This window comes from Kwoniella botswanensis, chromosome 1, assembly GCF_036426115.1.
Source record: "Kwoniella botswanensis chromosome 1, complete sequence".
Taxonomy (NCBI): Eukaryota; Fungi; Basidiomycota; class Tremellomycetes; order Tremellales; family Cryptococcaceae; genus Kwoniella; species Kwoniella botswanensis.
Window position 1 is genome coordinate 10623418 of NC_088599.1, and position 14598 is coordinate 10638015.

At 44.3% G+C, this 14598-nt stretch overlaps 5 protein-coding genes across 5 annotated transcripts; 3 read left to right on the forward strand and 2 right to left on the reverse strand.

The window, feature by feature from the left end:
- Positions 1-480: 480 nt before the first annotated feature.
- On the reverse strand, positions 481-1869 carry L199_004005 (uncharacterized protein; the record flags this gene model as incomplete). The annotated part of the gene is made up of 2 exons (XM_064889733.1): positions 481-1493; positions 1569-1869. The coding sequence occupies 2 exons, from the start codon at positions 1867-1869 to the stop codon at positions 481-483; spliced, it is 1314 nt and encodes a 437-aa protein (XP_064745805.1).
- Positions 1870-2843: 974 nt separating this feature from the next.
- On the forward strand, positions 2844-7498 carry L199_004006 (uncharacterized protein; the record flags this gene model as incomplete). The annotated part of the gene is made up of 4 exons (XM_064889734.1): positions 2844-4143; positions 4209-6101; positions 6153-6355; positions 6413-7498. 4 exons carry the CDS (start codon positions 2844-2846, stop codon positions 7496-7498), a joined length of 4482 nt encoding a protein of 1493 aa, XP_064745806.1.
- A 1321-nt stretch (positions 7499-8819) lies between these two features.
- L199_004007 (uncharacterized protein) lies at positions 8820-11124 on the forward strand (the record flags this gene model as incomplete). The annotated part of the gene is made up of 3 exons (XM_064889735.1): positions 8820-9059; positions 9146-9486; positions 9618-11124. The coding sequence occupies 3 exons, from the start codon at positions 8820-8822 to the stop codon at positions 11122-11124; spliced, it is 2088 nt and encodes a 695-aa protein (XP_064745807.1).
- A 431-nt stretch (positions 11125-11555) lies between these two features.
- Positions 11556-12544, reverse strand: L199_004008 (uncharacterized protein; the record flags this gene model as incomplete). Its single annotated transcript, XM_064889736.1, has 4 exons — positions 11556-11591; positions 11645-11938; positions 12037-12218; positions 12295-12544. The coding sequence occupies 4 exons, from the start codon at positions 12542-12544 to the stop codon at positions 11556-11558; spliced, it is 762 nt and encodes a 253-aa protein (XP_064745808.1).
- A 629-nt stretch (positions 12545-13173) lies between these two features.
- L199_004009 (uncharacterized protein) lies at positions 13174-14537 on the forward strand (the record flags this gene model as incomplete). Its single annotated transcript, XM_064889737.1, has 4 exons — positions 13174-13264; positions 13331-14058; positions 14164-14382; positions 14484-14537. 4 exons carry the CDS (start codon positions 13174-13176, stop codon positions 14535-14537), a joined length of 1092 nt encoding a protein of 363 aa, XP_064745809.1.
- Positions 14538-14598: the final 61 nt, after the last annotated feature.

Here is a 14598-nt window from a genome sequence, read left to right on the forward strand (position 1 = left end):
TTTCATTCGCCTTTGGTCTCACTTCACAACATACAACAACGCACATCGAACGATTGGTTTCCCGTTTCGCTCTTCACAATTACGATCCTACGATCCAATATTATATCCTAGCATTCATGTTGTATACCCAACTCATCGATTCATACCATTATCGATCCAATTTAGCAATATTTCACATTCATGGTATTATATTCTCACAATATAGCATTTTATCATTTTATCATTTTATACAGTATGTATATATCATGTCGAAACTTCTTTTTACACAAGGGGGTTCAGTTAATCATGTCTATGTATCATGTATCATGTCCATGTTCATGTCAATGGCTATTTGCACATGTGAACGAGATTGGAATGAATGTCTCTCTTCTCTTCAAAAGCAAATTATAGGATCCCACATAAGAGTGGTTTGAGGTATCTCACTAGATGCATTACAAGATTACAAGATTACTAAATGTAGAGTATCACCACGAACTTCAACTATTTACTTCCACAACAGTCACACCCATCTACTTCACCCCTGTGAACAAAACTTATCCCCGCTTGAGATTGATCATTCCAAGTCGAAGAAGATCTCAACAAACCTTTAACTAACTTCTCCACCTTCCCGCATTCTTCTTCTTCTGCCACTGAGATCTCACCTTCTTCTACTTCTGAATGTGAGTCCATCTCCATACTAATGTTTTCTTCATCAGCGTGATGATCCGATAATTCAGCATCAATAAATATGAAATTCCTCTCTATCCCAGCCTCTTTCCAAATATTCCACGGTAAGCCCTCTGTGATCCTAACAGCTCTTTTGAGGCTCAACGATTCCAGCCAAAGATCTTTGAGTATTGAACATCGACTGGGCGATCCTGCTTGAGTTGAAGTAGCGTAAAAAACTTTGTATTCTTTGACCGAAGGAATGTAGATTATACTTTGCATATTGACATTATGTAAAGTGATACATGAGGGTTTGAAAGATGATATGAAGTATTTTAATGAAATCGATTTATCGTATATCTCATCGCAGCATAATGCTGTGGAAGATGATGGAGGGACACCGGATGAGGAGGTTTGATGAATTATCTCGTAAAATCGATTTTCATCCAGTTGGACGTAGTCCAAGCTTCGATATAGGGAGTATGAAGGTGATATACCAGAGTGTTTGGCAGGGAAGGCGATAGGCGAGGGATACCATATACATATTTCTTGGGGGTCGATGAATTCTGATAAGTTCTGTATATCTTGGCACCCTTCTTTGTCTAGCTCCATGGCTAATGATAAGATGAGATTACTTCCAAAGAAGACTTTTTCCACATTTGGGAAAATCGGACTTTCTTTTCCTACAGATCGCTGGGCGTCGATAATTGACAGAGCAGATGGTAAGTCATGTATGATTAGATGTCTACATTGCTGGAGTAAGGACAGTTTCCGTCGGTGCGTTGATAGAGTTGGAAATGGGTAGGTACTGAAATGTGATTGTTTGAGTTGACCATCTTCGTCATCGCCTGAGGAGAGATGAAACAATCCGGTCAGCTCGGATGATACATGGTATCGTCCTGGATAATAGCATGACAACTGACTATCAGACATCATTAGTCCTTCGAACACCCCAATCTCTCCTTTGATCCCACTCTTTAGTTCGAGCTGGCCGTATTGTAATACAGGTAAAAAGATCTCGTAGAATGATTTTGAACATTGCATTAACCTCGCGGCAGTTGCTTTTTGTGAGTTTGTGATTAGTACAGATCGGATAAGTAAGAAGATATCAAGAGGGAGATACGGTCGAGTAGTATGAGTAGGGCTATAATTAAGTGTCAGTACGTCAGTCTTGTTGGAAGCGGGCAGAGTGGGAGGAGAAGGGTAAGTTTCGTGGTCAAACATTGTACAAGAGAAAGCTAGGGTTTAGATACAAAACGTCAGAACACGGACAACGAGGAGTGAACAATATACAAGACAGTACAAGCTATCACACAAAATCGATTGAACGGGGTGATATACAGAGTTACGATTTCTGGATATACCAGGTGAATGTGTGAGAGAGATAATGAAGAGAAAAAGAAAAGAAACTCAGTGAGACGAACATTACGAGTGAACGCGGAGATGACCGCCAGATGAGAAAGTAAAAGCATTCACGCTGCAAGAGTGCTTGTGGCGCTTTACCTTACGATTCGATCATTTTATTCTCAACGTCTAGACGGAATTCAGGGTAAAAACAGTAAACATGGAAAAATCAAGACAACGCTAGTTACTAAACACGATACACACAACACTCGGACCACCAACATCAACACCACAGCATCATAGCATAGCATCAAACTCATCACCGTCGATCATTCATAGAGCCAAGACCATAAAGAGATATACACCAGACAGGAGCAGAAGGGAACACGAAAAAGACAAAGGATACACCTTACACGTCAAATACCACGTTACGTTTCAGCCAAAATCCAAACTAGCCATCATCCCTTACTCTGACACTTTACATCCCATCAACAGTCAATCAACCTACACGCTTATACCTTTCATTCATACACCTCTCTCTCTCTCTCTCTTTTCTATTCTCACAATCGACAACGACACCTTACTATGTTAGACTCACCATAGACACTCTTTTAACCTTTCAACGTCGACATCATCAACATCGACCATCACGCTCGTTACCTCTTATTTCGATCCAACCAAGCTTTGTTCACTGGGACATTCCTTTCCTTCAATTAGAAAATAAACATATATAAAGAGCGCTTAGACCTCGATACTTCACTACAAAGACGTGATAAGGGGGTGTCGACCCTCTCAACGCAATTTTCACCCCTTTCTCATTCATCACTTCGACATTCCTTATACCCCTCTTGACAATGTCAATATCATCTTCAACGTCCACACCATTCCCCGCCATCCCTTCCTTCATCGTCTCCACCATCCTCGCATTCGTACCTACCGTCATGGCGGGGGGCTCAACCGCACCTTCCTCCATTCCTCAGGTGGATTTTGGGAAGATGGGTACAGTGGGCTTGGGAGGATCGTTCTCAGGTTTAGATTGGTATTCATCTGATTCACCTTTCGCATCTTCCTCTTCCTCCTCCTCCTCATCCACTCAATCATTCTCATCAAAAGGAGATACATTATTCTATAGGACTGAGGATGGGATATTTAGAGCGCTGGGTAGTACGAATGACGGTGGGATCATCAACTCGTTATGTTGGTCTTCGTCACCCGACTCTTCAAATGGGAACGGAACGTTATTCATAGGAGGGACATTTACCTCATTGAGTGGCGTATCAGCGAATAATGTAGGATCATTCTCATTATCGACAAATACATTTTCAGCATTGTCATCGGGATTATCAGGAAATGTCAATACGTTATATTGCGATGACGATAATTCCGAGATATGGTTTGGAGGTTCGTTCAACGCTCCAACAGGTCAGGGTGGGAATGTAGCTTTATGGTCGACATCCTCATCCGCATGGACAGAACCTTCTTTTGGTGGGTTGAACGGTGTCGTACAGAGTATAGCACCTTCATCGGATCAGAAAAGTTTATATTTCGGTGGTGATTTCACTACGACCTATCTATCGACTTCATCGCTCAATTCAACTTCTCGAACAAATATCACATCTCAACCCAATGCACCGGTCAATACGACGACTGTAGGACAATCGGGATATTTGACTCCATTGACTATCTCTGCTAGCGCTAGCGATTCAGCACAATACCAGATACAAGCTGGACCCAGTTCAAGTCTGAATCAGGATGGACAGAATTACGGAGATACAAATGGATTGTTATGTCCAGGTACATCAACATGGTTAGCACAGGAAAATACTATATCAAATGTCAATTTGGTAGGAGATGAATATCTACCAGCTACTGGAGTAAGGATGGTAAACGGACATGAAAATGGAAGATCAACAACATATTTCTGTTTCACCTCTTTACCTGATTATCAAGAACTCAACATGACTTATACCGATCCAAAGACAGGTAAAAATGAAACTTGCACGGATCATTGTCCGTTATCTACCGATTCTTCAATCGCAGCTCAAGATTTCATATTTACCCAAGGTACACATAACTTGACGGGATTTGAAATTCAACTTAAACAATGGACTGGGGATGGTGCTGCTTTAAGTAGTGTTTCGCTGTTGACTGATGGTATGTTTTGACTTTCTTCTTCCCTCAACGAAGACATTTTGGCTAAATAACCCTTTACTTTTCAGGTGCCTACTCTTCTGCAACTGGTGCAGGCGCTTCAAGCACTTGTTCATCAGGCAAAAATAGTACTGTTCAATCTGTTGGAGATTGGTCAACTAAGACAGCCGCGACCGACTCTGCAACCGAATCATACCTCTCTTCATCCGTTTCCACCCGTGATCCTACCGACGCTCAAGTCACTTTCTACCCATATGTCGGATCAGCCGGCCAATACGATATTTACGTCTTCATTCCTGGGTGTAAAAACATAGGAGACTGTGATGGAAGGACTTCAGTGGATATCGAAGTTTTCCCTTTACAAGGTGGACTAGGATGGACTAGTACGATATCAGAACAGGTCGATTACGATACCAAAACTCTGGTGTATTCCGGTCCAGTGGACGCTACTACCGACGCTTTCACACCTACCCTCAGCTTGGCTCTTGCTGCCAATCCTGCTGCACCAGCCCGAGGAAACAATTACGTCGTTGTAGCTGATCGAATCCAACTTGTTCTCACTGGAATCACCGATTCGACAGGATCAATCGTCTCTACCAGCTCCTCCTCATCAAATGGTACCTCCACATCAGGGAACTCCATCACCAATACCACTTCCAACTCAACTTATAATGTAGCTTATGGCGTGTTCGAATACGCTCGATCATCCAACTCATCTCTCAACGCCGCTACGTCATCTTTGACCAATGACACAGAGACTGCTCTGACTCGATTAGGTTTCGGCCTCGATGCAGCTCTCAACGCATCGGGGTCAGCTGCATCGTCCTGGATAGTGAACACCATCGTCGCAGCCAATAACACCGTCTTCGTTGGGGGTGACTTCTCGGCATCAAACAACTTCACCAACGTTATCTCGATTGATACATCATCAGGTCAAGCTTCTGCACTAGCCTCTCAGGGTCTAAGTGGGGTTGTCAACACTGCTGCTGTGGTTGGCGGATACGTTTTCTTCGGCGGGGATTTCACCTCTACTGCTTCATCCGGCGGAGTCGCTCTCAACTACATCGCAAGGTACGACCCCAGCTTGAAAGCTTGGGCAGCACTTGGTGGAGGCGTAGATGGATATGTCACGGATCTCTTAGCTTCGACAGCATCAACCAATGAGCTCATCGTTATGGGTAACTTCTCTCATATCGTCTCTTCCAATGGCACTTCGACTGGAACAGGAGGGTATGCAGTATACGACGTATCGACCTCAGAATGGATCAATACTGGTATCGTCTTCGGAAATGTCTCTGCAGGTGCCGTCCCATCGTCTTCATCAGGCGTTTCCTCCGAATCGTTCTTTGCTGGAAAAGTGTATGGAACAGCTGGAAATTCAGTCGGGGGAGTCGCGACTCTTTCAACCAACGATAATGGAGATGCGGTGATTTCATCTCTCAACGGTGTCAATTTCGGTACATCCGGTTCAGCACCTGTGTCTTCGTCATCACCTTCCTCAAGAAGACGATCATCCATCGTTGCTAGAGCGAGTCACTCGTATACTCGATCATGGTTAGCTAGATATACCGATGCGATTGTCGAAAGGGCCCATACGGTCCTGTCGAGTCGAGCTACACCACCTACTATCCCCTCTCAAACATCCCAAGCTCCAGCTGTATTGGCCGGAGCGTTCTGGACCAACTCTTCCGCTTCTGGTAAACCGACCATCACGATCTTAGGAGGTAACTTCACGTCGTCCTCCGGCGACGTTCAGGGTTTAGCTTTCTACAATGAGAAGGACGGTGGACTTACTGGACCTTCCACTGCGCTCGAAGGTGTAGTCAAGACTCTCAATGTCATCGGTAACAACGTTTATATCGGAGGAGAAGCATTAAATGTACAGAATGTAGGAAGTGGTCTGATGGTATATGATCTGAAAGCTGGGAATTGGGTAACGGGAGGAATGGCTGCCTTGAATCGTATGTTACATTACCACCAACCCTTATATCAAAGCTGACCAGAAGATGTAGCTCCATCTGGTTCCGATAACGTCACGGTCAACGCTATTCGAACAAGAGGTGACACAAACACCGTAGTCGTTGCTGGTAATTTCGGTACTGCAGGTTCACTTGGGTGTGCGGCTGTATGTCTTTGGGATTCCAAAGACGCTCAGTGGTCTACACCTGGGTCAGGGTTGAGTGGAGGTGAAGTCCGAGCTGTTGATTTTGCTGGCGTGAGTGCGGTCAAATCCATGCCATATAAGATATATGCTAATACTGGTTGTACATAGGATTCTTCCGATACCCTTATCGCCGCTGGATCATTCGCTCTTTCCTCTGGCGATGTAGCCTACGTCGCATCATACAGCTTTACCAACTCGTCTTGGACCCCTCTCGGTACTTTACCCGGTCCAGCATTAGCCATCGCAGTGGACGATAAAAATTCAAGCAATATCTTTGCAGCTGGCTATTCCACTTCTGACGGTTCTTCTTACCTTCAACAATGGAATGGAGCTACTTGGACTGCTCAATCAGAATCACTCGCACCTGGATCATTGGTCTCTCAACTTGCCTTCGTACCTATGAAATCGGAACATGACCCTCAAGGATCAATCGAATCAGATAGGATGTTGATGATTTCCGGTGATTTGTATTTGGAAAATTCAGGAAACGTCACTTCGGCCTTATACGATGGATCGACCTTCTACCCATACTTGGTCGGAACTTCCTCGAGTGGCGATCTCGGCGCTGGATCTTCTTTGTTCTGGTCAGAATCCGATTTCTCCTTCAAAGTTCGACATTACCTTGCGAGAGGTTTGGTGGTCTTGGTAGCTATTGCCATCGCCACTGGATTGATCTTGCTATTGGTTCTGATTGTTTTGTTGTTAACGTTCTGCTTTAGAAGAAGAGAGAGGAAAGAACAGAATATCTATAATGACCAGAAAGAAGTCGGCTCGGATGGGGACGTGGATTCAACGCATCAAAATGTATTTAACAACGTTCAAGCTGCCCTTGAAGCTTCTTTAATAGGTGGTGGTCTAGCTGGTGCTGGTGCGGCGGCTGCGACCAATAAACAGAACAGAGTATCTGATCCATCAAGTTATAATTCCGGGGCGTATCCTATAGGATCAGACGCGGAAGAATACCCTCAAGATGAAGATGAAGAGCTCGAGGAGGATGGAAGGGAGACAACGATGAGATATGATTTTGATGGACCTGATTTACAAGAAGGTGAATTACCGATGAAAGCTGGACAGAGGGTGATTATAGTAGATGATGAACAGTCGACGGAGTGGTGGTTCGTTAGGGATCCGCTGACGGGTAGGGAAGGGGTCGTACCTGCTACTTATGGTGAGTTATATCTTCTCATCGCATAGATATAGGTACAGATGCTGATGTTTCCACCTGTTTGATTCGGTAGTTTGGTAGACTGGCGATTCCCGAATAAGTGAAACGAAATTAACGATCATTTTATGACTATACAAAATAAGACTTAATAATAGGTGATATCCAAACGAGTACAGATTAATATTCATATTTGCTCAAGAAGTTTATCCATTTTTATTGTATATATAAAGTTGGATGGGGGGGGGGGGGGCTTTCTATTGTTCCATACTTTTTACTATTATCTCTTGGTTCTTTCGAAAATTCGATCATCAGTATAGGTCAGTATATGAATGCGTTATATAATAAATGCATCTCTGTACACGAGTATGGTACGATGAGTGGGTGAATATATAAAGAGCAGCATCGTATATGTATCATCTACTCGTATGTTATCGAAACCAAGACGAGGTTCGCAGCACACGTCAGATGTCTATATCGATGGTTCAGGCACCGTTTCATCCGAGTATGAGCTATAACCGAAACACAAACAGCATACATAGCTCATGGCTCATAGCTCATAGCTTAATTTCCACCTGATCGATCCATGACCCATGTCAACAAGATACAAAAGCATACACAGCTTTTTACCATTTGAGGATTCCAGACTTGCGTACGTACGACTACGGTTATATTTTCAAAAGAATATCGTGGTGGGACTGCGAAGTTCACATGGTCCAATGGTCCATCATGAACGATATAACAGAATGCAGAAGATGTACAAAGATGGAATCATCTCCTCATCACACCACACACACGGACCCACTAGTCTAGTAGTTAGGGCCTTTGATGATCTCACATCGATCAACCACCACCTGTGAAAAAGGTTATACGACTCATCGCTTCTGATGGACACTCCTTCTCGAACGGAGAATCAACTGTTGACCGAGTAGACCGTTTTATACTGTCGCTGTGGTCATCAGCATAGCATAGCCCGAAAGGAAGGAGAGTCAAACCCATAAAGGAGATAATCATCTAGGTAAGATTGATCGACTATTACACTAGCAGGAACAAGAAGGAGAGAAAACGTATCAATCACGTTGTATGGTGTACCATTCAACGTCCAACCTCACCATCATTGATCATATACACCCCATCGATATCATTGCCAACTGCATTGTATCCATCGTATCCCGGAGATCTCTGACGGAGATTGATCAGATTATTTGAATGTTCCAAGCGGTCTAGTCGTGGATTTATGATATAATACATCAAATATCAAACACCGATATTGGAGGGCAGTGAACAACATCCTACCCATATATACGAGTCCGATACTCTACCGAATAACCACCTTCCAGGACCCTATTGAACATGGTTCCAACTGCCGTTGCTTTACTTCTCTTCTCACTCACGATTCCTTCCCTAACATCCGCAACTCCCCTTCGATTAGTCGGAAGACAAGGTCTATTCCCACCTTCTTCAGATAACTCAACTTCGGAGAACAACCAACCTAACAGTGGAAGTAACAGTGGTGGTGGTGGAGGGATAGCATTGGAGATTATCATTCCAGTCATAGTGATATTGGTAGCAGCCATCACATGTATAGGATTGGTAAGTTATTCTGTCCGCTCCACTTCTGTCCTCTTAGAATCTGTTCACTCTTTCTCCGACCAGTACTGATCATTACACTTGTTCAGGTCCACTTTCGATCCAAGCTTCCCAAATTCTTCAAATCCCTCACATTTTCCCTTCCTTCCAGCTCAACCGCTGCCCTCCAACCCATATCAACGAGGGAGAGTCTACCTCGGACCGTCACTGCTGATCAGTTGTCCGGTAACACTACGCCGCTGACCAACGGTAACGCATCGTCCATCAATGATGGTCCTACACCCAATACCAATACTACAGCAGCGGAGAGAAGAGCTAGGAGAGCCAGAGAAAGGGAAAGGAATGTAAGAAGGACTGAGTCTGGACGGAGTGTGAAGACTTTGCCGGTTTATAGTAAGGAGGCTGGTGATGAGGAGTTGGTTCTGGTAAGGTGAGTGATAGAGGTGGAATTGCTTCGGAAAATCGTGTGAGAAACAAGAGATATGATATGAGAGGGGAATGTAGGATGGTACATTCTGATGATGCACGTACTGATTCTCTTAATTTCCTCTGCGTATATAGACAGCGATCCCAATCGTCATTCTCATCAGGCTCATACTCTGACGAAGAACTTCATCCGGAGGAAGGTCTAGAAGGCGATCTAGAAAGAGGTTTATTACCTTCACATCGTCGGTCAACCTCCATGCGATCCAATTCTACTGTTAGAGGCCATGAAGAAAGCAATACTCGGGATAATGGACTATCACCTGTCGGAGAAACACGTGAAGATACCGGACCGGATACTCGTACACCCTCACTCTCACCTTCGGATCAACATCAGCCACTACCTGATACCCCTTCGCCCGAGACACCTCAACGGAGTGAATCGCTCGTCAGACGAGAATCACTAGCTAGAAGATCATGGGGTTTGACGCCGACTTATCTAGAAGCTATGTCCGCTCCTTTGGTCTATCCTAGTGCCGCTTCTGTCAATGAGGATGTACCGCCACCTCGTAATTTACGTACGAGGACATCATCAACTTTCAGAGGCCTACTATCAAGAGCGGGATTCACTCAACAACCAAACCCCTCTTCCGCTCAAATGATGGAGATCCGTAATGATCGTAACAGAACTAGGAATAGGGAATCTTCCACCTCACTCTTGTTACAACCTACCACTTCCCGAGCTTCATCATCCTTCGCATTTGGTAGATCTAGGTCACCATCGACTACCAGCACTCCATGGGAATCTACAAATTCATTATTGATTTCGAGCCCATTACCCAATACCGCTATGAGGGCGTCCTTTGATTCGACTACGTTACCTCGTGCGGGATTGTCGGAAGATCAGATGAAGTTCTTAGCTTCGAAAGAGGCTATTAGCGTTGCGGGGAAGAAGATAGAAGACGTACCGGAGTATAAGAGGAGGAGAAGAAGTAGGACGGGAGGAGAGGGTTTGAGTGTTGATGAAGCAGCTGGAGGAAGGAGGAGAGGCTCATCAACTTCGTTTGATGTACGATTGGACGGAGGAGAAGGGGAAGGAGGACAGCTTCCTAGTTGGGAGATGAGTGAGAATACTAGGAGGAATCAGGAGGCCTACGAGAGGAGGAATTTGAACAGGCCGCCGCCGGGTGGAATTGAGGATGAACAGTTGGATCCACTTGAGAGAGCTGATCAACCTGAGAGGGAGAATCAGAATGATCAGCGAGGGCCTAATACACCTACGAACCGGAATGAGAATGAATATGAACCAAATGGACTGATAGATGAAAATCACGAACTCGACTTACCTGACGACTCTCATTTGAATTCATCACGAAATAACGATTCTGGAAACATGCAGACATTCAGACAGAAACCTATCCCAACACCTATCAACGTGGGTCGACCCGACGACACTCATGATGAAATAGAAGATAGTACATCATCCAACACATTCATGACTGCTCCTGGTACACCTTTGACTTCCGCTCCTACTCCCACAGCCACTGCCAGGACGAATACTTTGACGTTGACTACCACGCCGAGGCTGGAGGTCGAACCGCCTACACCAGTGGTATCGACTCCGCCGCCGAGCTTGACGAGGTGATGTGATCGATTGGTCTGGGCCATACTACTCCTGGTGCAATACATATAGTCTCTGATACGATGTTTGCATACTTCGGCAGAAAAGGATTCTTCACGTTATACTTACTCGATTAGTTTGGGATATGGGACAGGATTTTCTTGAGATATGCTGTATGATCATGTCTGCATCTGGAATACTAAAAATGCATTGATGAGTAAGTTATGCTCATGGCTTAATCTCTTTACTGTTGTCCTCCATCGATCTGTGGTGCGATGAGCGTATATTCTATCTACCCTGTTCATTAAGATGAATATCGATGAATTATATACAAGGATATTATGATTTGATGTGAAAGCGAGAAAGTAGAAATACGAAAGAAAGAGGACCAAGGAGAAAGTCGATCATTCAGAACCAAATTCAATCATCACGATACGTCATGGCCGTACTGATTATCATATATATCCCACTACTGGACATTTATTCACCCACTTATCATCTTTCCCCTCCCAGGCAAACAATCCTCAACTATGAATCGACCCACATCACTCCTCTTGATCGTATAACAACTCAGACCTTCTTCCACTCCTACTTTATTTTTCGGTCCTGGAACGGCATCGAACGGTTCTTCCGTAGGCATGAACGCTGGTCGGACGATGATCACCTCGGGAAGAAAATTGGCCTTTGTACTTTCAATAGCCTGTTTTGATAATAGACTCTCCGGTGGGATATCGTGTGGGGAGGTCATCTTAGGGAAGTTGGTGGCTGATCGATGGAATAGGTATTCGAGTGATTTCTTATCTTGATGAGGTTTATCAAGTAACCATGAATAAAGTAACTGTGTATGCAAAAACAGTTTCAAAGTCAACATACTGTCATACTGTTATACAGTGTCATCAAACATCAGCGAACGATGTTTGACGACTAGGTACTCACCCTCATTGCCAGAGGCATATCCTTATGAGCTTCACCTATACCCATCGAACTGCATACGATCACTCGGGGAGGTACATCCTGAGGCAGGTTCTCCAGCACGTGTAAGAGGGCGATAGATCCTCGTGTACATAGGTCAGGTTGGTCAATTTTGATTCCTGATAAACCGAATTGAGGAGCAGCGCCTATACCGATAAATCAGCACAAAATCATATGTTGAGCTTGAACAGACAAGACACAGTGGACGATGTCGAAACATACCTATACTACTCATTACCAAATCCACTTTCTTCCCTTCAAACAACTTCTTCAAATCATCTTCGTTGGTCGCATCACCTTGAACGATCCTCAATCGACCATTCTCGATGAACGGTTTAATCAGGTGGTTTTTATCGAATACATCAGGCTTACGAAGTAACAAAGTAGTTTTCCAATTTTGGTTGTTCTGTAAGAGGTTTAGGACGGTAAAGTAGCCTATACCTTTTGATGCTCCTAGGAAAACAGCTTCCATCGTAAGTTGTAGGTGTAGCTGTATTTAATGGTGAATGTGAAGATTGGGATTGAGAGTCAGGGGTAAGTGTCAAGACAAGATGGATAAGCTTGTTTGGTTGATTTGTTGAGACAGGACGAGGATATGAAGTGAATCTCATGGTGTATATATACCTTTCTCAAGATACCACTACCCATCTCGTCTCGTGACATCGAATTGTATTGTACGTTCTCACGGACATACCCCCTACATATGATGCGCGGGGACCATAACTTAGAAGCTGTGCACTAGGACCGAGTAAGCGTGTCCGCTATCTGAGTGCAGTACGACACCATACGGCAATGATAATTATAGTGCCTATGGCGTCGAGCTAGGCTTCGTAAGATGAGTTGTGGTAAGATTAGATCACAATGAGTCATTCGCCCGGCAGCGGATTGCGGACATCGACCGATCTCACCCACATCCCCGATTAACCTGACGTGGCATTGATATCGAGTGATCTGATAATCCCCGGTTAATACGCATCTCTAGCTAACCGTCGAGTTAGAACTGACAAGAATTCAAGTGCTACCAGTGAGAGTATCATCTTGCTCATATTTCGAGTACTGTCCAAGCTATCTTGCTCCTACCACCAATTCTTCATAGCCAAGATGCCTCCCCCAGAACAAGCAGAGTCGTCGAAACTGTATAGGAATACGACTGTAGAGGATGATGATGACGATGATCTGGATGATTTAGATGGTGGATTCTTGTCCCCCCTTCCACTCTTCATGTGACCGTTTGCTGATATCCAGTATGACAATACAGACGTGCTGGCATCTTTCAATACTACTTCTCAGCAGAACAACAGCATACTACCTACACCTCCGATCACAACTACTTCGCCCCCTCAGACCCAGAATCAGGAAACCAACGACAATGACGACAACGACGATTTCGAAGCTTCCCTGATGGAAGGTATGGACGAACTCCTAAAGCAATTAGCAGGCACACATCCACCTGGACCAATGTTAGATGTACCTCCTCGTTCTTCATCATCATCTGCGCAGTCCAAAGCTCAATCATCCAGTCCGTCTGCAAATGCAGGCGGGCTGAGTAAAGAAGCTGAAGAGGAGGCTTGGCAGAAAGCTTTGGAGATGGTCTTATCGGGAGAAGGACTAAAAGCTATGGGATTGGATGATCACCAGAAGCAAAAGAGCAACGGAGAGTCTTCTCCGCAGCCACAGCCACAGCCACAGCCACAGCCACAGGCAAAAGCAAGCTATGAAGAGACTTTAGCTAAGACTCTTGAATCGTTAAATAAGGCTGGATCAAAACCTAATACCAACGGTAATACTCAGCAGCAACCGGATTTATCAGCTTTATTAGCCAGTCTAGGCGGTGATCCGGATTTGTTAAAAGATCTGAATTTGAATTTGGATGAAGGAGGAGATGGAGAAGGAGATGGAGATTTGGCGGATGTATTGGAAGGTATGATGAGGCAGTTGATGACTAAAGAAGTATTGGAGGAACCCATGAACGAGTTGGCTTCGAAGGTGGGTCATTGAGTCCTTCATATTCCACTTTATCATATCGTCACAATCAAACGTCCATCTGCATTTTTATCACTTCCTTTGGACTGATCATGTATCATTGAACAGTACCCTACATACCTCTCATCCCCTCCTGAAGGAACGACTCAAGAAGATCTAATCAAATACCGCAAACAAAACGAGATCGTACAAAAGATCGTAGGGACATTCAAAAGACCCAATTACTCAGACGAGAAAGATGGTAAAGAGATTGCTGGATTGGTCAGTGAGATGCAGGATTTAGGAGGTCCACCGAAGGAGATTATGGGTGATTTACCAGAGGGATTCGTGAGTATCAAAGTGACATCTTTCTTCTCTTCTCCCTCCTAGTACACAGATGCGGATTCAGTGAAGACTTAGCTGATTGACTTTTGTGTCTTCACTCACAGGATCTAGGTGCTTTAGGTTCTTTAGGTGGCGAAGACGGTTGTACGATCATGTAAATTACACGTTAGATTATTAAACTAGTTCTTGATATACGGTACAATACTTTGATAAGCTGTA